Source organism: Thunnus maccoyii, chromosome 14 (genome assembly GCF_910596095.1).
Source record: "Thunnus maccoyii chromosome 14, fThuMac1.1, whole genome shotgun sequence".
In the NCBI taxonomy this organism is placed as follows: domain Eukaryota; kingdom Metazoa; phylum Chordata; class Actinopteri; order Scombriformes; family Scombridae; genus Thunnus; species Thunnus maccoyii.
In genome coordinates this window covers 4,243,024-4,269,062 of record NC_056546.1, presented here as the reverse complement: position 1 = coordinate 4,269,062, position 26,039 = coordinate 4,243,024, and the positions used below count along the sequence as shown (strand labels likewise).

At 41.0% G+C, this 26,039-nt stretch overlaps 1 protein-coding gene across 3 annotated transcripts in view; it reads left to right on the top strand.

Annotated features, from left to right (window-relative positions):
* Positions 1 to 4,797: 4,797 nt before the first annotated feature.
* The window catches only part of gfra1a (gdnf family receptor alpha 1a), a 101,943-nt gene continuing 80,701 nt past the window's right edge, over positions 4,798 to 26,039 (top strand). Inside the window, exons 1-4 of one of the 3 annotated variants that reach the window (XM_042432660.1) lie at positions 4,798 to 5,395; positions 5,948 to 6,253; positions 7,155 to 7,235; positions 20,907 to 21,077. In XM_042432660.1, coding sequence (XP_042288594.1) covers positions 5,332 to 5,395; positions 5,948 to 6,253; positions 7,155 to 7,235; positions 20,907 to 21,077 — 622 coding nt within the window. In that variant the 5' untranslated portion in view covers positions 4,798 to 5,331. Of the gene's footprint in view, positions 5,396 to 5,947; positions 6,254 to 6,919; positions 7,039 to 7,154; positions 7,236 to 20,906; positions 21,078 to 26,039 lie in introns of those variants that run through there. The other 2 variants (XM_042432661.1, XM_042432663.1) reach the window with 2 other exon arrangements.

Genomic DNA, 26,039 nt, shown 5'->3' with positions numbered 1-26,039 from the left:
TTAAAGTCTGTGTAAAGCAATAATAAATATGTGTTTTGAATTTTTCACACCACAGAAAAATGTGTTATTAACCACTCAGTCAAATTTGAATGATTAAAATAATTGCCAAGTTTATAAAATTAGGTTTCGAAATCATGAAAAAACAAGCAGTATTCTGAGCTCTGAAATGCTGGGGGCATGTCTGCTGAAGGTGCTGAAACCACATCCAACTGAACAGTCTGAGCCTCTGAGCTTAACAACGCTCATGCCAAACTCTCTTAAAAAAATGTACAATTTAAAATAGGCCTTGTTTGAAGGTGTAAGACAAGCAACATCGATGATATTTCAACAATTAATGCTAGGAGCCACTGTTTGACACCTATTTTGTTGGTAAATGTGGACTTACTTCAGTAAAAATGTAACTTAAATGAGTAGTTAACAAGTGATCCATTACCAATCACTGTTATGTTAAATTGTTCTTTTTTTCAATGAAGTTCGGTGTCAATGTTACTCACTTCTTTGAAAAGTGCCGATGAGGGCCGCATGAGTATGTCTGTAGTGATAGGACCTTATTTTCATCAGAGTTTAGTCTAAGATCGCTGATTATTGATACCCAAATAACAAACTCATAAGTTGTGTTCATCTAAATATGGTCATCTAAATACAGTACATACCAAATTTAGTGAAGATTAGAGGAACCATGTGCCAACAGAAGCTAAAAAAAAAGTGATTACCAGAAAATCAAAAATGGCAGAAGAATTTTATAAGTGCAAATGGGCGTGGCCTATGTCAGTCAAATTGGCTTCATCCAAGGAACACACTAGGGACGTGCAGAGGGCCCAGTATTTGTATTTGTATCTGTATTTGTTGAGGCAGCAAAATTATTTGTATTTGTATTCGAATAAAAGTGGACAGAGGCTTAGAAATCCTGTTTTTGTTTTTATTATGCTTTTAATTGTAGAAAATTAAAGTGTTACAATTAGTGTTCATGAAGCTTGTTCATGAAGCGTGTGTCAATAGCTCAGCTTTATCTCTGGGGAACACCCCCAACTCTGGGAGTGATGTCCAAATTAGGAAATATGCGTCATGTAGCAGGTGGATGTGACTCCCCTTGCTTAGACCTCCTGATAGACCTAACAGAGGAGCAGAGCAGAGCAGAGACACTGAGATAGCGATGTAGCCTAACTGACCTGCAGTCTGGTATTTGACATGCTTTATTTTTCTTCCTGAAAACAAATAATTTTTGAAATATTTATATGAAACAAATATTTGTAAAAAAAACCCAAAAAAACCCCACTATTTGTGCTTTGCCGAATACTATATTTGTATTCGGGCACACCCCTAGAACACACTGTGCAAATGTTGTTTTACTACGCCTCATAGTTCATGAGTCATTAGCCAAAATGTAAAACACACAATGGCTGCATGGCCCATGTCATGAATGTTGTGACAGTCTCTTTAAGTTGCACTGAGAAATGAAGATTTGCAAGTATTTGAAAACTGTACTCAAGTTAAGTTTCAATATAAAAAGTTGTTCCCTTCCTCTGGTGCAACCTGAGTGGTTTCCTTTGTTGGAATTTGTGCACACTAAGTGTCGATGCCTGCAGTTTTCCATTTTTCTGCCCGTCAGGTAAGGTAAAGTAAAGTAAGCAGTGCCTTTTATGAATGTTACCCAGTAATATAACCATTGTAGTCTCACTTTTTACTGCATGCTGTAGCCATTCTAGTAGCTCTGTGGGGTGTTCATACACCAGAAAACAAAAACTGTTGTTGAGTGAAAGAAAAAATGAGAAAACTTTCCTATTCCTTGGTTTTTGCAATCAGTGGGGCATATAACATACTGTATAACATTTGGCCTGAGGGTGGTGCCAGAGGAAAGGCCATGATGTTGAGTTAATCAATAACAAATGTTTCCTGTAGAAAAAGTGCTGATTTTAATTGCTCAAAAAACAAGACCTGAGATTATCTCTCATGTAATGAATCATTTAAATGAAAAGATCTTAACTTTTAATAAGAACACTAAACTACATGAGTGCACTTCAGCTGATACATATAATAAGTAGTCAAGTAAATTGGATATTACTTATCAAAGATAAACTGCATTCAAGAGCATCTCTTTCACCAGTCTAGGGAGTTCTCCATGGTACTGGCTTTGGTGGGAACTTGGTAAACCCCAAAAAACACAAACACAAACAAAGTAACAACAACCTACAACCAACAGCTGTGTTTTTGGAGTCACCATTCTTGTTCTGTAACACAGTGTTAGTGGTTACAGCAATGTTAGCTAACACTGGTCACTTAAACTTTCATTGATCAGTCTCCGTCCAGTTGAGTGCCACATGATAAAGCGTTGTATCAGCTCTCTCTTGCAGTAAGCCACTGCTCAGGGCTTAGATGCATAGATTTGTCACAGAATCAGTGACTTTGACCAATTTTCCCATTTCCCCACTGGGACACAAAGCTTCTGATCCAGTGCCATGAAGCACATTACAGTGCGAAACGTTAAATGACCCGGGGACTACATAATTCAGACATTCATTTGCAAAATTAATAACAGATATTGATTGAGGCTTTTCATAAATCACCAGAGTGAGCCTTCCCCCAGACTGGCAATGTTCCCTTTGGAGACTTTAGAACAGCAAAGTCATCAAATTGTAAGCCTGTCATTCATTTGTACCCATTTTTGTCTCTTTTCCAGTCATGTTTTCTGTAAAAGTAGCTGTGGACATTGGCCTGTGGCATATCTATTTAATAAAATTGAAAGTCATTCTGAAAAGTGACTGTACCTTGCAGGATTGATTCATCGCACCTACCTAATCATGGCTTCCTTTTCAATAAAGGATTATTCACTGGCGCTCAAATAAGCTATTTCATCCCATCGCTGAATGAACCTGCTCCCTCTCTCTCTCTGTATGTCTCTCTCTCTCTCTCTCTCTCTCTCTCTCTGTGTGTTGGTTGATTTACTGTGGGGGACGCCGGCATCCTTGATTGATTCAGAGTCTTTAATGCAGAGAGAGGCTCATTGACATAGTCTGGTCCCATGTATTTGACCAAGTGGATTAGCCTCTGAATAGACCATATAGGCAATCAATGAGCTATAGGAAGAGTTACAAGTCGCATGATGCAGCTTCCCTGTTATTACAATCATGCTGTGTTTGTTGGATTTTCTATTCATTTGACAATGAATTGATCAAACAGAAGTGTTGAAAATGTGAGACTCGTTTTAATTTTGCATTCCAGCGTTAATCACCCAAGTTATGGAAAGTAACTAAGTACATCTACCCAACTACTGTTCTTAAGTACAATTTTGAGGTACTTTACTTGAGTGTTTCCATTTTATGATACTTTATACTTACATTTACATAACATTTCAAAGAGAAATATTGTAATTTCTACTCCACTATATTTATTTGACAGCTTTAATTACTTTTCAGATGAAGATTTGACACAATGGATAATATAACAAGCTTTTGAAATATAACACATTGTTAAAGATGAAACCAGTGGTTTCCAACCTTTTTGGCTTTTGACGTTTTCACAAAAAGCAGTGTGTAGTCGGGGTCACATTTCACATGTCTATGAGTTGTTAACAGCTCCACCAAATAGTGATTTTTCCCTCTAAACTTCTCACATGCTTTCATTTCAGTAAATGGTTTCAGCCAAAATCAAAGATTATAGAAAAAGTCCAAAAAACTGAAAACACATTTGTGTATCAGAACTTTGTTTTGTTACTGCAATACAAGTACATTTTGCTGCTAATGCTTATGTACTTTCACTTAAGTCGGATTTTCCATGCAGGACTTTTACTTGTATGTATTTACTTGTATTTTACTTGTATTCTTTACATTGCTGTATTGATACTTTTACTTAAAAATATCTGAATACTTTTTCCACCACTGTTTGTAGTAGCTATTGTTAAAAACATATCATAAATGGCCTCTCTACACTACAGTGACCTTTACTTTAAAACCACCAACAGATGGCGACAGTCACACAGTGTCCACTCTCCTGTGTGTGGACTGAGGGCAGGTTTTCCTCAGCGCAGAGCTGTCCGGCTGATTTGACAAGCAGGCCTATCAGAAACATACAGCTGAGGTTATATTTTATATTACAATACCCCTGAAGTCAATCATGATCAAACACCGAACATGCTGCTGTCTTCACGTGTTGCAGTTACTGTTGCATTACACCTTCTTTTTTTGCAAATAGGATTAACATTATCGCAAAAAAAAAAAGCAGGGAGGAGCCACAGCCACACACATGCTTGAAATATGATGTGCAGTGAGTAGCGTGCAGCTGAAATATGTCCGCTCATTTTGTCGCTCAAGTGGCACTCCAGTTAAAAGGGGATTAAGATTTGACAAATTGCCATATAAGCTGCTCAACATGTTGCTATATTAATCATGTCATAAAAAAATGCGCTCGAGTCATGCCCTTTGCCCTCTCCCTGTCACTGCAGTTCTACTGAAATGTAAAACCAGCCCACACACACACACACACACACACACATCACAAGAGTTGATGTTGGTTTCATTTCATAAAAATCTTAAATGCAACCACACGCCTTCTGTGGTTATGTATCAGGCTACATGCATTTTAACAGACTGAGAATGTGGTTACTTTTGTGAGGATGTGAGCTGGAAAGTTTATTAAAGGTAAACAGCATATAATAAACCTTTTTTGTGCGACTCAGCAGTGACGTTACTCTTTTCAATCTTGGGGGTTATTGTAATGCACCCGTTGGGACTCCGGTGCTCATTAGTGAGTTAAGTGAGTTTAAAGCTAAATATTTAATTTCCATTGCTTCCATTATAATATTACCACAATAAGGGAGCGAGTTTGCTGTGATGGGAATGTCTATCTTTGTAAATTTATGACGGGATTACTGTATACTTTAGTGCGAGGGGGAGAGCTGCACTCTCCTCCTGCTGAATGCGCTAGACAGCAGTGGGACTCCAGTTGGCTGTGCGCGCTCAGACGCAAGCATCCCACTGGCTGGAGTTGGAGGACACTCGCCCGTTTCTCTGCCACCGCTGCTCTGATCCTTCGTCTCTTGTCTCCCTGCGGCGAGAAGACCACCCGCACGGGGAAGGAAAGAAAGAAATATCTGTGTCTTTTTTTTCTTTTCTTTTTTTTAAATATAGACTATTAAGAGTCAGAGAAACTGTGCTGAATCGGCACTGGACACTTTTTTTTTCCGAGGGGAGGTAATTTCTCGTATGAAGCGAGCTGGATCTGTACAACGGAGCGCGCACTGCTACGTCTTTTCAATGGATTTTAATACAGTGGAAGTACCCTGGGAATTAAACTAAGTCGCTTTTAGTTCGCAAATTCTCGTTCCAACAAGGGTTTATGTTTCACATGGAGGGGAAGACGATGATCCTCACAGTGCTGTATGTCCTCCTGCCTCTTTTAGGTAAACTTCACTTGATCTATTACCAACAACCGCTGCTTGTTTGATACTAATTTATCCCGAAGGTGCTTCCTAATATTCAGTGTCTAAATTGTGAGCCTTGTTAATAAGGAGAGTCTGACAGAGGCAGCTGCTCACTGGGAGCCCGGGAAGCGTTCAGACTTTGAGACTATAGTCCAAAGTGCTCATAAACGAAAAAGTCAGTAAGGGGCTGTCGCTGCTTTATCAAACCTAAATATCACTTAACGTCCTGTTTTTATCGGGATGATGAAACTGTCTGTAAACTTTCTCGTATCTGCGGTGATCACGATTAACAGCTTTCTAATACTGATCATATGTAATGTATCGATCCTTTACTGGCGACTGAAATGTTTACATGTTTATATCACTGGATAGTTCATCCCTCATATTTTAATCCCCGAAAGCAGCTTGCAAAGTATCCCACTACTTAAACGTGAGCATTTATTGTGAGACAGCAAGCAAGCGACATTATAATTATTATCATTTTCATTTTCATTATTATTATTATAATAAATGATACTCTCTGTTTCCCAGATGTGTTGTCTTATGCTGAGGAGAACCTGCGTGCTGGCGCCACCCGGCTGGACTGTGTGAGAGCCAGTGAGCAGTGCCTGAAGGAGCAGGCGTGCAGCACCAAGTACCGCACGATGAGGCAGTGCGTGGCCGGCGGCAAAGAGAGCAACTTCAGCATGGTGGCCGGCCTGGAGGCCAAAGACGAGTGCCGGAGCGCCATGGACGCGCTCAAACAGAGCCCGCTGTACAACTGCCGATGTAAAAGGGGGATGAAGAAAGAGAAGAACTGCCTGCGCATTTACTGGGGGATCTATCAGACATTACAAGGTGGGTTTAGTGCTTATGGTGGAACTTTTTCATGTCAAGAACCGTTTATTTACATTTTTTTTATTCAGAATTATGGCCTCTTATTTGAATATGGACTTTGAAATAGTGTTATTATAGCATGAAGGTTTACAGATTCTCTGAAGACCCCCATAAAGACCCTCAAGGGTTCGTTCAGGGCTGCTACATTTAGAGAACAATCTGCTGCTGAAATGTGAAATGGACATTTAGGATTTCTGATCTGTTCAGTATTAGGTTGAGATGATTAGTTGCCCCAGCTCCTCCCACTGCTGTATGGAGAGGAGGGGAGGGGTGGAGGTGGGGGGGCACCATGAGTCCTCATCCTCCCTCCTTCCCCTTCCAGCTCTATGACCCTCCCTGCTACCCTAAACACAAAAACTCTAAAAACTGGCACACAGTATCTCAGTATATATATATAACAGTCCAATGCGATCACGCACAATCCCTCAACTTTCATTCAAATCTGCCCCCCCCCCCCGTCCTCAGCCGTGGTCCTGCATAGCCGAGATACTTTTTTTTTTGACCTCCTAAATCACTTTCCTTGAAAGTAATGGAGCATGAAAACCCCTCAGCGATAGCAGTACCATCTTAAAGTGTTGATCGTAGCAGGGGGGCCTTTTAGTCCCTAAACTGCAATCAGCCCATCGCCAGCGAGTCGACTTCCAGTTGCGCAACCACAGCTGACCAACCTGCCTAATCAGGCGTGTGGCTGTGTGCCAGCGTGGATATCGACTGACCCAAATAAGCCATGTCACATGCAGGCCATTGTGAGGGGTGAAGGATGATAAACAAAACAAGAGGGGGTTAAAAAACAAACCTATCTATCTATCTATCTATCTATCTATCTATCTATCTATCTAACATCTGATTGTCTTCCTCACAGGTAATGATTTCTTGGAGGATTCCCCATATGAGCCTGTGAACAGCCGTCTATCTGACATTTTCCGCCTGGCTCCCATCATCGGTAAGGATTTTTTAAAAAAAGGCTCTGTGGAGACTTTCACTCCATCACTAAATATTTATTTTTTCATTGTTTCATTGGTCACCCGTCTCTGTTGAGATAAAACTTCAAGTCGTGCATGCTCTCACTGAAGGTTATCTGTGTGTCAAGTATTTATCCTCCCCTCATCATCCTCTCCGCTATCTGTCTTTCTCTCCCCTCGTTCTAAGCCCCGGCGATATTGCATGCTGGCTGGAAGTGACCTTGCATGGGGAGCTATAGTTCTGCGTCTCATCAAGCAGTAGATAAATGCTTTGGCTGTAAAAAAAAAAAAAAAAAAAAAAGGAGGGCTCTGTCGGGTTTGCTGGTGTGATTCACTGTGGTTTGTGGAAAGGGATCCTGTTGTGGCTGTTTGAATCCACTTGTTGAAAAGACTTGAGAGTGAGTAGCTCTGTGAGTAACGTGGGAGAGCATGACATGCATTTTTCAGCTCCCATCTCTGTGTGTGTGTGTGTGTGTGAGAGAGAGAGAGAGAGAGAGAGAGAGAGCGATGCCGACTAAAGCCTCTAGATGGCGATGTTATTCCCTTCATCGCAGCAGCTCCGGTGCTCTGTGGTCCCACAGTTGAGAGACTGTTGTGGGTATTAGAGTACCTTACCTATGAATGTAGCGCAATCATGCAGCTGCTTAGATGTTCATTATTACACTGCAGGTGACGAGTGCCGTGTCAAATCGAACAGACACGCTGCCTCCACATTTTTCAAAGAACAAGGCTGATTTTTTGACCCTTTTGATAGCGAGAGGAGCCTTTTTTCTTTCTGTTTAATTTTTCGCCCTAAACCAGTGCTTCTTCTCCTACAGAAGGGTGACATCATAATGTGGGTGGCGTGATGCAGATAAACAACATCTTGGACTGGGTACCGACTTCATGACCAATTTGCTGCTAAAGAAACGCCGTCTGAGAATCCAACGTTTTGAAAAAGCATACGCTCTCCTCTCGTTACTAGCCTCCACATCGCACCACATCACACTATGTATACATCACTGGTTTTGTAATCTACCAGTCCCAGAAAGGATGAGACACCCACAGGGCCATCAGTGCTGAAGCATGTGCAGCGCAGGATCATAGTTCACAACACAGGCAGGTGACAGGTCTCCACAGTCTGAGCTGTGCATTCAAGGAGCAGGAACAGACAGATTTACGGTGTCACTCTCAGCGAAGGCAGGCGCTCCTTATTTTGCTGTCCGAATGCCTCTTTTATGTCGATCGATGGCTTTAAATACGTCTCTTTTATTATACAAATCAGACATCATATCATCCTTGGTTTCTCTTGTAAGAAGAGTTATGCAAAGTAGGGCTGCGACTACTGATTTTCATCTTAAAATGTCAGAAAATAGTGAACAAATGCTTCCCCAGAGTCCAAAATCAAGTCTTTGAAGTGTTTGTTTTTGTCAGAGCAACAGTCCAAAACCTAAAGATATTCAGTTTACAATGATATAACAGAAAAAAACAGAGGAATCTGATATCTGAGAAGTTGGAACCAGAGAATATTTGATGTTTACTTTCTAAATTGCTCAAATCAATTATTAAAGTTTCTATCAATAAATACGGCTCCTAATGTCTTGCTTATCACGATTCATCACAAGCTTTGGCCTTAGTGTGAAATTGAGTTGTGAGTAGTTCGCCCAAAGAGGTGATTATTCTTTCTCAGATTGTTTTATCTGAAGGATATTTATAAGCTCAAGAGGGAAAAGTATCAAGTATTTTACAAGAAAAAAAGAAAATCCACCAGACTAATTGACTAGTTTTTTCAGGGCCGGTCCAAATACCTCTTTATGTTATGTTGACAGCTTTGTGATATAACATCAGACTGGCCTGGCTCTGACATTAAAGTATAGTTATAGAGAGAATGTCCTGCATCTGTTGATGAGGGGTGAGATGTTTGAACTGTCTGTATAAGTGAAAGTGGGGATAAGACAGAGCAGAGGGACAAAGCAGGATGGGACAGATGTAGTAGGAGATGAGCGAGTATCTTGTCAGGGTTTAAGTTATGCGATTGTGTCCGAACCATTGGCTGCCTGGCAACGTAAGACGGTGTTCATCCAATCACCTGTCAAGTATTCTTTTGAAAGTTCCTGCGCTTTTCCAAACAGTTTCCAAGGACGACTTCTCAGGTGGTTTATGTGTAACAAACCACCTCGTGCGTCAAAAAGAACCATGGAGCAGGACCATTGGATGCAGGGGTGAGAGGAGAAGGCTGCGGGGGTTGAGGGTTGACCAGTGAATAGCAGGGTAAGGCTAAGCGGACGAGGGACGAGCATGAGATCACCCAGCCTCCCCCCTGCTCTTTTCTGTGGAAATTAAAGGGCGAGGTGACAGGAGAAGGATGGAGGCAGAAATGATTAGAGCTTAGAGCTTGTTTTTGATCACTTCTCTTTTCAGTCCTACAGTGCAGCGTACTGGACTGAAAGAGCTAAGAATTTATACAAAAGAGCCACAAAAACATACACAGGTTCTAAAGGGACCGATATGAAAAGGACTCTGGGGATACTTGTTTTAAAATTATGCAAATTTAAGTCTGGTTTTGCACAGAACTTTATATTAGATGTAGGAGTGATATTAGAGCAGTTTCCTATATCACCTCATTTCTTATCTCCTACATACCTACAATGTGAAGCTATATGGCTAAATAGTTTTATGATAAACTGTATTATAGCGCTAATTAGTAAATTCATTTATTTTTCCCAGAGGCTCTCAGGTCCTTAGACACTGTGTGAAGTGCTTGTGATCCGAGTCAAGCGTCTGTATTCAGACCCTCTATTTCAGGAGGCTCTCTGAAACGTGTCCCACGTTTGTCTCGGTAAGGCAATAAGACTCAGTGATCCCAGGCTATAGGAACAATAGGCAGCCATGATGATCCCGTAATTCCATAATCGACCTCGTGTCACTGACTGAAGCCACTAATCTCTTGTGACACCAATGCATACGACGGGCAGATGCACTCACACTGCGCACACACACACACACACACACACACACACACATCCAATGGCATGCCGGTGTCTGTCAGTCTGGTTTCATTAGAGAGAGACGTCGTCTTAGCCGCACATACGCTGAATGTGCGGCTGAAGTGGTTGCATTATCTTTGATTATGATTGAATGATATGATTATTTATTAATGATTTACAGAATATCATTAATTGATACTTAATGGGGATTAACAATTAAATAAAGGGCTATTTCAACAAGGTTTTCTTAGAGATCATGTGTGTAATAGAAAACACTTGACTATCACCACACCGTTTCCCTTTCCCTCCTTCTATTGTCATCTTCATCACTCATCATTAGTCACAGTAGATCTAGTAGATCTCAGGAAGTGGCTATTGCACATTGAAGTCATGTAAGTGCATGTAAGTATGTTTTATAAATGATAAAACACATATTAGGTACAAGGAAAAAGTATAAAACACTGACGTAATGTCAAGCTTCAGTGATCAAATCTAACTGCGTGTTTATTAAAAAAAAACTGAAATACACATGCACATAACACACAGCATTGCCACTGGGTTAATTTAGCTAATTATTTTCAGATCTTTACCTGGGGCAGAGTGGCTTTACCTCTGGGGTTGAGTCCAGTGAGTCACAGAACAACTCATTTCTCTGCACCAAAAAAATGAGCAACTACAGCAGCAGTCCACACCAGTTATTCACTGCTTATTCACAGACATGAAAATATGTGCATGTGCTTCATTTAGACAGAGTGAACACTCAAAGCGAGTACCTACACTTCTGAATCTGTCATCCTGATCATAAAGAAAAGTTTAGTGATATACATTCACGTTGTTGTTGTCGGAGGTTTCTTTTGTTGCAGCACGTTTAAGGATTTTAGATCGCCATAAATTCTTCATAGCAATAAGGATCGATAGTCCATAGCTGCTTGAAAGTGGATAGAAGTGTTGCAAGCGCTGCCGTCTTCATAATTCAACAGCTGATACATACTATAGGAGGCCACTCTCCCTGCCAGGTGCACATACAGTACGCTCCAACAACTAATGGAAACTTTAGATTCTTCTACTGAGGCTGCTTTCAGAATCTCCATCATATAATCACTCAAATGTAAACTCCATGCAGGAAATATTTAAAATACTTTAAAACACTGGACACTGTGTGTGTGTGTGTGTGTGTGTGTGAGGATGTAATGAAGCATGGTGGGGTTTTTTTTTTGTATGATTTCTGCTCCGTGTTTTAATTCGAGCTGTCGATCGCTCTCTTCCATTTTCTTTCCCAACAAAACATCCTTGTGTTCAGTCCCTTAATCCTTTTCTCTCTATCTCTCTTTAGCAGCTCCACCTTGTTTTGATGTCTCTGTTTTAGTTCAGTTAAGGGCTCAGTGAGTTTCTTCTTCTTGCTGCTTGCCTTGTGGAACCACTGAGACTGCTGCTTTATTAGTGGAAAAGTGTGTTGGTTTTGCTTTACATCGAGCACGTACAGAATGCATGACATAGATAGATAGAGAAGTGTGCTTGTGTGAGATATGAGAAAACACAATTCTACACAGATGTTTCCTCCTACAGGTGTCACATTATCTGATTACGCATCTGTACATTTTGGTACGCAACCTTTATTTGAACTTCGTTAGATTCCAGCTTTGTAAGACGCCGGCTTTGTAAAATCAGTAAACAAAAAAGAGGCAAGACGTCATGCTGAGCAGGAAAAAAAACCCACACAATTCTCTATCGCGCCGCATGAGTTCATATAAGCTTAGAGGAAAAAGAGCGAGGAGTTTAGATGAAATGGCTGCCTTTCTCCTCACCAGTTGCTCGCTCCGTGTTTATGAGTCAGTGATCCATGCAGGAGGGAGCAACACGTAAACAGAGAGCATTATTCTGAGATTCAAGTGGACTCAGAATTACTGCCATACCATTTGGCCCAGGCTGCTGGCGAATCAAAAACCCCTCCAGGAAATGGATGAATGCACAGCTTGGACAGTTTCATATTACTGTATTCATATACGCTTGCTGTTTCAAAACATTTTCTCCACCCGTTGTTTCTCTTCCCACCTCTACATCCACTACTTCTGCATGACGGCATCTAAAAAGATATCGCCCGCGTAGTCCTCCCCATCTTCTCCACCTCTCCTTTTTTTATTTCCTCTAGAACACCAAAAGCACAACTGAGGTATTCTTGTCTTTACTACCGTCTCTTCATTTGGGGAATGGGTGATTTGAAATAGTTTCAAAACATCTTGGCCCGTCGCCACAAAGATTACGTTACATGATCGCCCTGTTTGCAGATAAGAGAGCATTTTTTATTGCGCGAGCCAATCGTCATTTAGCGCCGAAGTAGCGATGAGAAGTGAGAGAAATGTAACACTGGACGATAAGTGACACGGACCGTAATCGACAGTCTGGGCGGCAGCCAAAAGTGACTTAACGTAAATACAGCAGCTGTGGTTAAATGATGGGGTGGAAACGGATGAGAGCATCAAAGATTCCAGGAGGTGCGACCTATGAATAAAGATGAGTTTATACAACTATCATTTCACTCTGGCCTGCAGACTGACCTTGTACAGTTGTTTGGCGATTTCGAAGTGATAATATAGCATTTAGGTTGGGAGCACTTATCTTAAGCTACTGTTTGTACTTCAAAACTTTACAGTAAACAGGGAGCAGTTTGAGATTTACAGCATAATTTGAACTTTTGAACTTTTTCAAGACATTCCCCTTGTCCTTACATGTCAAGGATTTCAGTAACTGCTACTTAAGTTGAACTAAATCTAGACAGATTTTTAGTTTGGAGCTATTCATCTCCAATCTGTGCATGTGTCAAATCTTGTTCAGGCAGTCCCTCAGTAATCAAAAACTGTGTTCTTTGGCTTGCAATGAATTCCCCCCCCCCCCCCCCCCCCCCCCCCCCCCCCCTCGTCGTTGTGTATTGATGTCTGTTTGGCTTAAACTTCTCTCCTTAAGCTCCGTCCTCCTCCTTGTTGGCTGGAACAGCGGCTCTCTGTATATCACCCACTCACCACTCATAAGCCCCAATACACCGAAGCTCAATATTGTGTCTTTTCCATGTGTCAAGACTTCAAACGCGTCTTGTCCTCCTCCTTCCTACTACTGAAGTCAACCTTGAAGCGTAGTTGCAACGATGTGTGCATACACTGTAATGTGTGCGTGTGTTCTGAGTGTGAAAACATCTGTAAGTGCGTGGCCCAGCTGTCAAGACGAGGCAACGCTTCAAATCCCCATGTGCTGACACGCAGGGCTGAGAGGCTGTCAGCACCACTCAACCGCTGGCTGCAGAGGAAGTCACTCTCATTATGAGCTGCCAATGTTTAGAGATAAGAGTGTCTACCGCTATCTCTTTCCCTGCTTGTGTTAGTGTGTACCGCTGCATCTCTGTGTGTGTGTGTGTATGTGTGTGTGTGTGTGTGTGTGTGTGAGATAAAGTCAGGGAGGAAATGCAGAGGAGTTACAGAGGTAGAAACATAATTTATTGTGCTGTATCTTTTGGAGAGAGAGAGAGAGAGAGTATCCCGCCTGTTCTCGTAACTTTATTTTTTCTGCCTTTATTTATTCAGAGTTGGTTGACTGAGCACACTCGCTCTTTTTTTTTTTCTGCTGTTTCCTGCTTCACGCTTATTCAGTCAAATGTATTTGTAGCAGGGAGTTGCTCTGGATACAAACAGTCCTGCACTGTTTGCCACCAAACAGATTTTCTTCATAGAGTGGGTGTTTCCTCTTTTTTTTTTTTGGTCTTTAGCCTAGTGATGCACCAATCTGATCAGGGTTGGTGCGGCTCTTGAACCTAGTAAACAGATCAGGTGCTGGCCAGACATGATCAGTCCTTCCATACCTTTAAAGGGGACATATTATGCTTTTTTCTGTTATTTATATATTGTTATGATGTGAAGATATCTATGTTTAACATGTTGAAAGTTCCAAAACTTGAGTATGTAGAAATACTTCCTGCAAGACAAAAATCAGGGCTTCAGCCTACTCTCAACTTTTCAGTAGGAACATTTTTCTACCTTGTTGAGGATGTTGATGTTGGCTTGTCGCGATTGCCTATAAATGGCTGTTCGTTTTGTAGCCTGTGTTGCTAAGGTTGTTGCTAAGGTTTTTCCCTGGGTTGTCCACGTTGTCCACTCTCATATTTCAGATCAGATTCTGGCTCAGAACATGTACAGATGTGTTTGACATTTCAATTAAAGACTGAAAAAAAAGTAGTGAAATCCTACTACTATAATTTGTTTCATGGTTTGGTGATATAGCAGCTGGAAGTCAGTTGTGACGCAGCTTCCTGAAACTGACCAATCAGAACAGAGTGGGCTCATCAGGAAGAGGGCCTTAAAGAGACAGGAGCTAAAACTGCCTGTTTCAGACAGAGGCTGAACTGAGGGGCTGCATAAAGGACCAGTATAAGATAAATAAGGAGGGTTTTTATAACTGTAAATCATGCAAAGATATTCCAGTAGAGCCCCTGATTAAAAATATAGACCTAGAAATGTGCATGATACGTCCCCTTTAAGATTTTTAAAACCTACTAAGACACCATTTGTAGTAACATACACTAGTGTTTTAGTCTTGGCAGTCAAAAAAGGCCACACACTGAGTAAAGACAGAAACAACACACTGACGACAGAAAGACTATTAGAGACACGTCTCCAGGCAACCCTCAAATCCTGCATGAACATGAAATCCTAATCTCAAGAACTTCAGAGTCTGAATTATTACTCGTTGCACACTGCACTATGTTCCTGCTTTCTGTTTCCCTTGTTCTCCTCCCTTCCCATGTTGTTGACGGTCCCAATTCCACTCATAAGATCAAACATGGTTGAAATAATCCTTATGAGAACGAGGGGCAGCAGCTTGATCAGAAACAAATAGGAAATTAATAGAATCATTGAACAGAGAAAAAGTGGGATTGGTGCATCACTGCTTTAGCCTCAAGCCAGCCTGAGGAAAAAGGGCTTAAAATATGAGAATCCGTTTTTTCCAGAAACAGGCAGTGCAGCTGATGAAGTCATGATTTACTGGTTTGGTTTTGGTGTCATTGTCATCACACTTCTGACCTCGCCGTCGTACTCATAAACCCTCCTCATCACTTCCCAGAAAACCGCTCGTTCACCTTTACAAACTAAGTGACTCAGCTCCCTTAGGCTAATATAACATAATTCAAGCTGCATCATTAAACGAGATGCCTTTCTTACTCTGCATGTCAATCACGGACCGAGCGCAGCCCTCAGTGTAGTCTGACTCAAAGCAACTTGAATTATGAATTTCAATTGGGAGGCTCTTCCAGACGACTTTCCTCCTCCAGCTTTTTGAGTTTGTGGATAGTCAAACCGGTTTACAGCTTCAAACTTCACCGCGGCCGCATTGTGTTTCTTGTCTGATATTCAATACCCAGGAGCTTTCAGCAGGACATATACTTGGTGACCTTTGTGTTAAATCATTACTTGATGTGCTTCCTTTCAGCCAGAGTGCAGCCTAGTTTCTACAACATAAGACACCTGAACTTAGTTTGAGTATGGTCCTACTGTTGTGACTGTAGCATACCTTTTCCGTGAACATATACAAGATTGAAGAAAATGAAAAAATAAAAATACATAGAACTTTGGACATGTGACAACAAATTGTAGCGATGCTAGCAGTCTGAGGACGGCAATGTCTGTCAGCTGGTCCATCTCTCAGTCCAACACTTTAGTCCAGAGTGGAATATCTCATCAATTATTTGTTAGATTGCCACATTTTTTGTTACAGACACTAACAGCCCTCAGAGGATTGTAATGGCTTTGGGAATCCACTCTGGGGACTTTTATTCCAGTGTAACCCCTTGTGTTTTTTAGTTTCTGAGGTACGTTTTCATGATAATTCGCAGAATTCCAGTCAGCTACTTGAGTGCATGATCACACAGCAGGCACACATGCTAAACGTTACACGGTACACGTTAGCATGATAAAATGCTAAATGCTAGAATGTCAGCCACAGCTTAAATGCAGCTGAGTCTTAGTGGAGAGGAAGGTGACCCAGTATGGCTGATGTGATTTAGGTCTGGCGCCACCCTCAGGATAAACATTACACTACTTCTATTTGACAGTCGCTTTGGGAGCTATTTTGGGTTCCAGCCACTCGATTTAATTCAACTTGTGGTTTGGAGCTAAAGGTTTCAGTGTTCAATGTCTCTCTTTATATTTTTTATGTTTTATTCGTCCCTCAATTTTGTTTTCTGGTGTGCAATGCTACTTTGGCTCAAGACGTCTGGCTTTGTTTTTTTTACTCTTTAAGCTCTCTGCAGTACACTGACATGACATCTTTCTGGTACACGTCCTCATACTGTATTCACCCATCCATCATCCCAGCATGTCGTCTGTTTGCAATGCAGTAGAAAAAGCTGCCCCTATAGATCCCATCGTCCCGTCCCCTACACAGGAGTTCGTTGTGTTAAAGACTCCAAAATCCACTGCCGACATTACCGTCCCTGTGCCTTGTCTCGTATGAAGCCTAATCAATACAGTGCTGTGTTAGATTGGAAACTTGAGGCTGTGTCTACAAGAATCTATTGATTTCTCTTTTTTTCCCCTGTTCCCTCCCTATTTTCCGCCCAAGCTCTTCTGTTCAGGCTGGGATCAAAGGCTTTATCCTTCAGCAAGGTTTGAGGTGTACAGTAACAGACTTGTGTTCTGAGAGGACACAGCCTGTTGGGAATTTGTGTTTTCACTGACCTTGTCTCATCTCTGTGCAGATGATTTTTGGCGTACAGTGCACAGTAATGTGAACTATGCAGATATGCTAGGAAATGTGTGAGCACATTTTAATTAAATATAGATGGATTTAAGTTGTTGGTTTGGGATGAAAGGCGAGGTTTAAGGAAAATTCCTCTACATTGTGGAAGAAAGATTATTCACATTCAGTGGTAGCTGTCAGCTCGCATTGTAAACTGTACTGTGTTATGCAGCAGAGACTGAACCTAGTTCAGATTTAATCCAAATCCTTAAGGCAAGGTTAAAAGAACACCTTTATATTCCATGTCTCACCAACTGCGGAACTCTTTATTTTTATTTCCTCAATCCATCCAGGCTTTTTTAAAATTATCCTTCCCCATGCAGCTACATGTCAGCTTGCCACTTAATTCAACACACTGTTTCAGAAATGACTGATCCAGCTGTTGGCCATTGGCAGAATTATTCTAACAGCAGCCGTATCATCAGGTTGCCAGTCCAATCGCTGGCTGGCGCACCATGGGCCAAGAAAAATCATTTAGTTAAAGGTGACCAGATTTGAGTCCCTCTGAGAGGGCTTTGATTGGATGTGAAGTGGAGGGGTGATTCATCATAGTTAATAAATGCAGTTGACAGCTTAAATCAGCGGGAGGGAGCATGTGCCAGGTCTGCCTCCCACTGCTGCTTTATACTGCATGCAAATATGGACAATTAACTTTTCACATACACAGTTGCAGACACCTACGCAGATAGAGTTATACACGAATACCTGCGCCTGTGCGGTTGGACAAGACTTACAAGCAAAGGACAAATTGCACACATATACTGTACATAGTCATAACCTAAGATTTAAGAAATACATTCTAAATTATAAGTGAAAGATTCGATTTAGATGTGCAGCGTCCCCAAAACTTTCTTTTATGCAATGTGAAAACATATATAGGCTGATATTTGATGCATGTTAACACTGTAATCATGGTAGATGTTGCATGTTGGAAGTGGAGGCGTAGTAACTGTTGTCTCCTCGGCATGTCAGGGACTATATTTTAACATATAGTTAGGACCTGCAGCAGATTAAAAGAGATTGCTTTAAATGCTGTTTCAACAATAATTATATGTAACCTAAAAAACTCCTGCTTCAGCCTATCTGCACACTTAGGGGTGTGCCCGAATACAAATACACTATTTGGCAAAGCACAAATAGTGGGTCTTATACAAATATTTGTTTCTACAAATACTCTAAAAACTATTTGTTTTTCGGAAGAAAAAAACAAAAAAACATGTCAAATACCAGTTACCAAGGGACTCTCCATCACCTGTTGTTCCCCTTCTCCTTTCCACAAAGTTAGGTTGTAAAAAATAGGCAATAAATGAAAAGTGCAAAGCAAGAATCACCGTTGAAGTTCTTCTACATGTTACACGGTGTGCTGTCTCTGTGTTACGGGTGTATAAATACTCTAAAGGTCTGCCTGCAATGAGTCGATGAGTAAAGTACAAATACAAACACCAGGCTCTCTGCACATCCCTACTTTATATACTTAAATCTTTCAAATGCATCTAAATGTGGCCAATAATTACATTTGAATCAAGTATAAAGTAAAGATTGCTTTAGTACGGCGTGGTTAATTACAACGTTATAATCACATTGTGTTTTGCTCGGCTGGCTGAGGCATGACTGATCACTGACAGGTGTGCCAAAGCCGCGGCCTTGTGTTAAGCTGCTGCTCTAAGCCCTCAGCTGCACACAGTCAACTCACAGGATTAATCTGCCATGGCTCCGGCCGTCAGGGTTTTCACTCGGTGCTGCTGTGTCTTAATAGAATTTCATATTCTACCAAAGCAAACCGGACTTGACTTAACTATACTGTTTCATTCTTTCATAGAAGTGGATTTGTAAAGTTATACCCCCTTCCTCAGTTGGAAATTGTTGAAATATCTTATTCTCAGTTGAGTGAGTCTTGTTGAAACATAGACAGTGATAAATCTACTTTTACTGTCCAGTATCAGCATAGAGTTCTGCAATAATCAGGATTTCTTGGTTTCTTCTTTGTTTATCTTCTTGAAGGATGTTTGACATTACATCTACTGTAAAAGCTGAGGCTGTTGTTTTAGCATGTGGTGAAATTATGTATTTGGTTCAGAATCTTTGGAATAACGCAATGTCATGGTTGTTAAGAGGTTTATTTCACCTGTTTTTGTCGCTACATCTGGTTGTCATATTGCAAAGCTTTTGTTTTGTGCTTAACATGTCACAGAGAAAACCAAATACATAAATGTTGCATATTAAAAAAAAGCAAATTTAAAGCAGACTTTATATTTGCTGTAATGGAAACGCACTGAATCGAGCTGTTAATTCTGTGAATTGTTTCACCCTTGATTTGCAGAGTCATAAAAGTTAAGGCCTTGTTTTTATCACTCTTGCTCATACAAAAAAATATATATAAGAATAAATGTGTCATCATTATGTTATTTTATGTTTTGCTACTTGCTCCATTGGAGTTTATTCAATTTGCTAGCACACCTAGCTTCCACCCAGTCATTGTTACATGTGCTATTATTGCATTGTGGCTTCTATTGTAGTTGGTTGTTGTTAATTTATGAAAAGGTTGTGATCAGTGGTCTAGCTAATCTCCTCCCTCATACTTTCTTGCTTCCTACTTTAGAATTACAGCAGTATCAATTTTCTTTTTCCCTTCTTAGCACACTTTGAAGGTCCCCGCTGGTCGATCGGAATTTACTCTCCGTCCCCTGTGATCGTATTTGTCAACAGCCAGAGTGTGTCTGATTAAAGCAGCGTCTCTAACTAAAAAAAAAAAAAAAGAAACGCCTCCCTTTGGAGAATAATAGCTTCACCCTTTTCCCTCTCCTTTCTCCCTTTGTGCCTCTCCTTTTGATCACAGAGCAGCATCATCCCTGAAAAGCAAACACAACCTTTAACAGTCACACACACACACACACACAACCAAACGCACCCACACACACACATGCACATGTTCAAGAATGCATACACCCGTTGGCACCCAAAAAACACACACATACATACATACACGAACAGCATCCAGCCGAGCCCTTGTTCTGTGCCAGTCTTTGCTCTCAGAGATGTTAAATGAGGGCATTGATACATAAATTTGCATTTGTTTCATCCACAACCGTCCTCCTAACTAAAAAATCTATAACTGCGTGCCCCCAATTTGCCAGGCAGCTTCAGATGCTTCTATTCTGGGCTTGTTTCATGTGAGGCTAGCGTGACTGTTTGATCGATCCGGTTGTGTGTACGCTCTCTTCACATGTAAGTGGGCTAAACTGCGATCTTTCACCACACCGACTGTGCAGTTTTTCGATGGGTAATCTCGGTAAACACCATCTAAATTCTTTTTTTTTTTCCTGCTGCAGTCGGGCTCTTTATGTGTACTTACACCACATGTGGCTTAGTTTGTAAAAAAAAAAAAAAAAAAAATACAGAGAAGACAAGTCGTCACTGATGTGAAAAGATTGTTGAGCCTTTGTAGCCCCGCTGAGCAGGTGTAGAGAATGATTCGGTCCGGTTGTGATTTTGTTGATTGACATCGACGATAAATGAAAGAACTTCCTCTCGCTGTGTCTGCTGCAGAGAAGAACTATACTCCCTCACTGATGTTACGGGCAACAATTCATCTTTCCTTACTCTCTTCTGTGGCATACTGAACCAGTCTTACTCTTTCTCCTGCTCCTTTCATCAAAAGATCTGTTAGAACCCCCTTCTCCTTTGCACCCCTTCTGCCTTTACCTTTGCCTACCTGGAAAACACCCAGATTGTGACTTTTGCCCGTCAGCTGAATGATCTGAATGCTCTCTTTCCGGTCCTTGTTTGGCCTTTTCCCTTCCTCCTCTGACCTGTGAGTCTTGACCTCCCTGTGACCTTTGTGAACCCTGATGACCCCCCGTGATTTGCTTTTGGTTGGTGGTCCTGAATCAAGCGCATCTCTTGCAGAGGGTGGGGAACCTTGGAGCAGCTCCGCCACTTCCGCTCCAGGAAGGGGGGGCGACCAGGGCAGGGTATCCCAGGGCAGAGAGCCCGCTCTGGGCAGAGGGAACCCCTCCTCAACGGAACTTCAGGATCCCAGTAGAAACAGGAGAGCTCATCCCAATTGGGCCATACTGGGTAACGAGTGTTTTCTGTGTGTGTTTGAATCATGCATGATTGCTCTCGTGAGATGAAGTCAGACACAGAATTCATACTCAAATCGCCTGTAGCTTATTTTCGTTGTGTGTTCTTGTACAGTAGATCACACTGCACAAATAAGTTTCACAATTTGCCATTTATTTAATTGCCATGTTATGATATTTCTAGTCCCCGTAGCTTCAGATAGGCATCGCAGACAGACAGTATGTGTGGTCGTTTTCATAATTAACGTTCTCTGGATTTCTTTTTAGTTTACAGCGCTTGTAGAAATAGCTGGATTTGAGCACACTGCGGTTTGCTCTTGGCTCATTTTGTTTATGCCGGGCTTTCCAAGCATGAAGAACTGCTGGTTATCAAATATTATCTGTCTGTTTGTACCCATAGAAACACATTTTTGGGTTGTTTCCAGCTTTTGATGCAGATTATATGACGCCAACCACCTCTGATCTGACATTTGGAAAACAAAAAAAGGTTGGTAGTTGCTTGAGAGTTAAACACGTCTGCTCCAAAGACGCTTGCGGTTGAGATATGAGTCTCGTAACGTCAGATTTCGTCGGATCTGTTGCGCCGTTCGCAATGATTTTAGCCTCCTCGGTATTAGATTAAGCCAGTTATAGATTTTCGGTTCCCTCGGGACCATCTGAGAGAGGTGTCAGTACGTTGGCCCGTCCGTCCTTCTGTCTGCTTAGTCAGCTGTGTCAGAGAGGGTTGACATGTCCTTCAGAAGAGTTCCTACAGCAGATGTGCTCTCTGTTGAAAAAAAAAACCCAGGAGAAGAGACGGACGGATGGAGAAGGGGGGAGGCGGCGAGGGAGAGAGAAGTAGGGGGGTTGGAAGACGCAGAGGATATGTCATATTTTGATATTCCCACTGCCACTGCCATTTTGGCTTACGAATTTCCATTTTAGAGGGCAGCCAGTGTCTGTGACTGCTACATTAGTTTTATAGCCAAAAACAGCTTATTGCAGGCAGTGATGGCGCGAGGGGAAAATATTTCATTTTGCATCACACAGCCTGCTGAAAAGTTAACTTGCTATGTCTTTGTGAATGAATTTGGCCATTATTTTGCAATTCACTGCATTATTTCAATTTTGGTGTACATATGCACCATGTACTGCAAAAGGATGACCATCTCTCACTGACAAATGCATGTATACACACACACACACATATGAATGAGTGCATGTCTGTACGCACGCACAACTGACCGAAGAAGCGAACACACAAATGCAAACTAAACAAGCACATTTTTTGCTGCGAGTCTGGCTGAAGGGGGGATTACATCAATAAGGTTGTGAGGTTGAATCATGCTGAATTGTGCATTCTAACTCAAACCTGAGGGGCTAACACACACTGTCTCTTTGCCTTTATCCCTCTCGATTTCACCAGGTACATTTCCATACTGCTGTTTTCAGTTTGCGCATAACATTTCTGCAAAGAGCAAAAAAATGTTGACGAAAAGGTGAAAAGTGCAAATATGTTTTAACGGTTGTCCGAGGCGGGAATGTCAGTCTTAAATTCTTCCTCTACTGTAGATAGAGCACATCTTATTGCTACTTCCTGTTACATGCATGATGTGGAAAGAGCAAAAAAATACAGAATAGAGCAGCGACATCAGGTATCCTGGTGCTCAAGGACTGCTACATAACCACAACATCACTGCACGACCACACAACCAACACGATTTGATGATTTTTTCAGATTTTTTTTGCTATTTTTGAATGCAACCTATCAAACAAAGAAGAAAAGCTCTATACTTTAATACAAGATCATGTGCACAAACATAAACAAAGATAAACAAAACCATGCAACTATTGCAAAAACACAACTATTATGTGCAGGCAAACAAACTTCACCTCATCACCTTTATGCAGTATATGCATGACTGTGTTGTGGTTGGTGCTATATTATACAAGTACAGGAGTGCATGGCAGTGCTAAGGTCATTCAAATACATGGGTAGTACTATGGCAAAAAACACAAGCTCCCTACAAAAACCATGGATGTAGTAGTGCTGACATGAAGATATGCTTAAAAAGGAAGCTGTAGTATCAGATGTGCGCAGATAATCTCGTGGTCTCTGGTGCTCGAGAGGTAAAGGGCAGCTGGTGTTTAGCGTGACGTTAATGTATGGTCCTTCACTGTGTCGTACAGCTCTGCGATGAGAACAGAATCCCACTCTTCAGACACTTTTATTTTGACAAAGTGTCTCTGAGAGACGTTTATGCAAAGGTTGATATGTCGCTCTGCCACTATCCGCCTGTCACACCTAAATGTTCCTGCTACAGTCTGTATTGAGTGGATGCCTGTGTGTGTGTGTGTGTGTGTGTGTGTGTGTGTGTGTGTGTGTGGAGGAGAGAGCGTGTGAGTATTTGTGTGTGTGTGTGTGTGTGTATCCTCGCGGATGCCGACGTTCAGATTAATTAAAAACTTCAATCCCTCTGTTCTCTGACAGGAATATGGATGCCGCCGAGGGCTTAACTGTAAATACTGTTTCTCCGAAATTGTCATTTAAAGAGATTCATCGTCCCAGGTAGTAATTGATGTTTAAGGCACAGCGGTGAGGATTTTAAAAAAAAAAGAGGAAATAAATGGACTTTATGAATTTTCTTTTACTTTTATGAATCATCACTTGTCTCAAGTTCAACAGAGACGAAATGGGCAGCTGTCCAAGATCAAATATCATCTCAGTCATTTTATTACGATCATAGTTTTCTAACATTCTCTGTTTACTTGGATGAAAAAAACAAAAAAACTGGTCTGGCTTTCCTGACAAACAGTGCAAACTCACATAAATAACCTTTTAATGTAGAGCTAATATGTTTTTATGACTTCAATCAAAAACCTAGATTTAAAAACCTAGAACAAAAATTAAAAAAAAAAAAAAAAAAAAGCATCAGAGTGTTCAAACTTCATTAAAACAGTGTAAAAATAAACATTGCCACAGGAAAACCAGCTGAGCATGCCACCCATGGGAGGCCGACAGCTCTCCATATCCAACATCAAAGATTATGATAAAAGCAACACATCCTCATAATTAAAAGGACCAAATAGGTCAATTGTACCGTGCTCTCTGGAACGACCCATAGGAGCATTTTCTAATATTCTGCCTCAGTCGGCAGCTTTCCAAAGCTGTTACAAATCACTAAAAAATAATGATGGTGTGACGGCGCTGTGGTGAAGGTCTGGTTGGGTTTAGGCACAAAAACCACTTGGTTAGAGTTGGTGAGAGATCATGGTTTGGGTTGAACTGATCACTTGAAAGGTGGTTTGGGTTAAAATTACTACTTAGGCAACCTTTGTCGTCATGGCAACAGTGAACACCACAACAATTGTAGTTACATTTTTTTTTAAACTATCTATCTAACCATCCACCCAACCCACCAACTCCAAATATGGAAATTTGTCAACTAATATAGACGTCATCTGAACTGTGTCATAATTACGACGGCCACTAGATGGCGTCTGTCACTGAAACGTAACTATAAGTCGTTTTTTGGCTACTAGAGTTACGACCTATACTGTTAAAAGGATAAAAGAGGATGTTACGTACGAGTCAGACTGTCCTTAATAGCATGAAGAAGCTAATGTTATTGGACCGCTGTAACAAAAAAGAATGTATAATAACAATGTTATACCATAGAGACCTCCATGAGGAAATTCTTTTCCCGCCCTTTGCATTCCTAAAATCTGTCATGTAGAGAACAGCAGAGCTGTTGGAGAGCAGCTTCACTCTGGGATTTTTTGTTGTTTTTTTAAGACAAGTGGAAATGCTTTCTTAAGCCAAGAAAAGTTGAATGTTTCAGTTAAGGGATAAGAAATGGGTTCTTTTATGAGAAAGCATATCATGAGAAGTAGATGGGGTTTTTTTCAGTCCCTAGGGAGCTGACGATTTGAGACAACAGCAAGAATGAAAGTGTAACAAGGTTGAAATGTAGAAAAGTTGGTTGTATTTTCATGGTAAGAAGAATAATGTTGTGTCTAATTCATTAAGTACATTTACTACGTACTGCCCTTACTGTGAGCATCAGTTTGATGAACTTCACTTGAGTATAATATTTCCATTTTTACAGACTTCTGCTACATTTCAGACATGAACTTTGTACTTTTTATTCACTTGCATTTACCTAACAGCTACTGGTTACTTGATGAGTCATTTAGTAAGTTTAGTAAGATCATAAAACGATGCAGCTGTTGGGTAAAGAAGTTAATTTGTCAAGTAAACACTTTATTTAATTTTCCAAATGTTTGCAGAAGCTGAAAAACAGCTTGATGACAGTGAATAAGACATTAAATTAAGGTTGTTTAATTAAATAAAACTGAATAAAACTGATCTTAAAACATAAAAGTAACCCAAAATAACTTACTGAAGTAACACTATAAATGCTGAACTTTAACCTTTAAGTGAGTATTTTTTGATTGTTGTCCATAACAGTGCAGAACATCGTAAGCCGACCTCTGACCACACTTGCCAAGGAAGGTATCGCACCAGCGATATTCCTCATGATTCTCTCTCTCCACCACCCAGAACACGCTGTCATCGTCTCGTAGCCTCGTCAGCTCGGGAGATTTGGCCAACGGCCCGCTGTCTTTTGGATGAGCCGTTATCATTAAATGAGGAAGACTAAAATCTCCTCCCGAACCAAATGAGTCATGCCTGTCTGAAAGAGAGCTTATTTTAAATCAGCATTCTTAGTCAGAGAAGCTTATAAGGGGCCACGCCCAGAGCGTTTATCCTCTCGTTCCATTCTTAGGGACTTTGCACAATTCTCACAGACTTAATATAAAATACTGATGATTAATTAGAAACAGAGCTGTGAGGTAAATATATTGTATAACTCCATGGCGATGTTAAATGTTTGAAATTTGCATATTTAGAGGAAACCTATGGCACCTCATAACACAAATATAATGAATCTGCATAAAATAAGCAGGAAATATA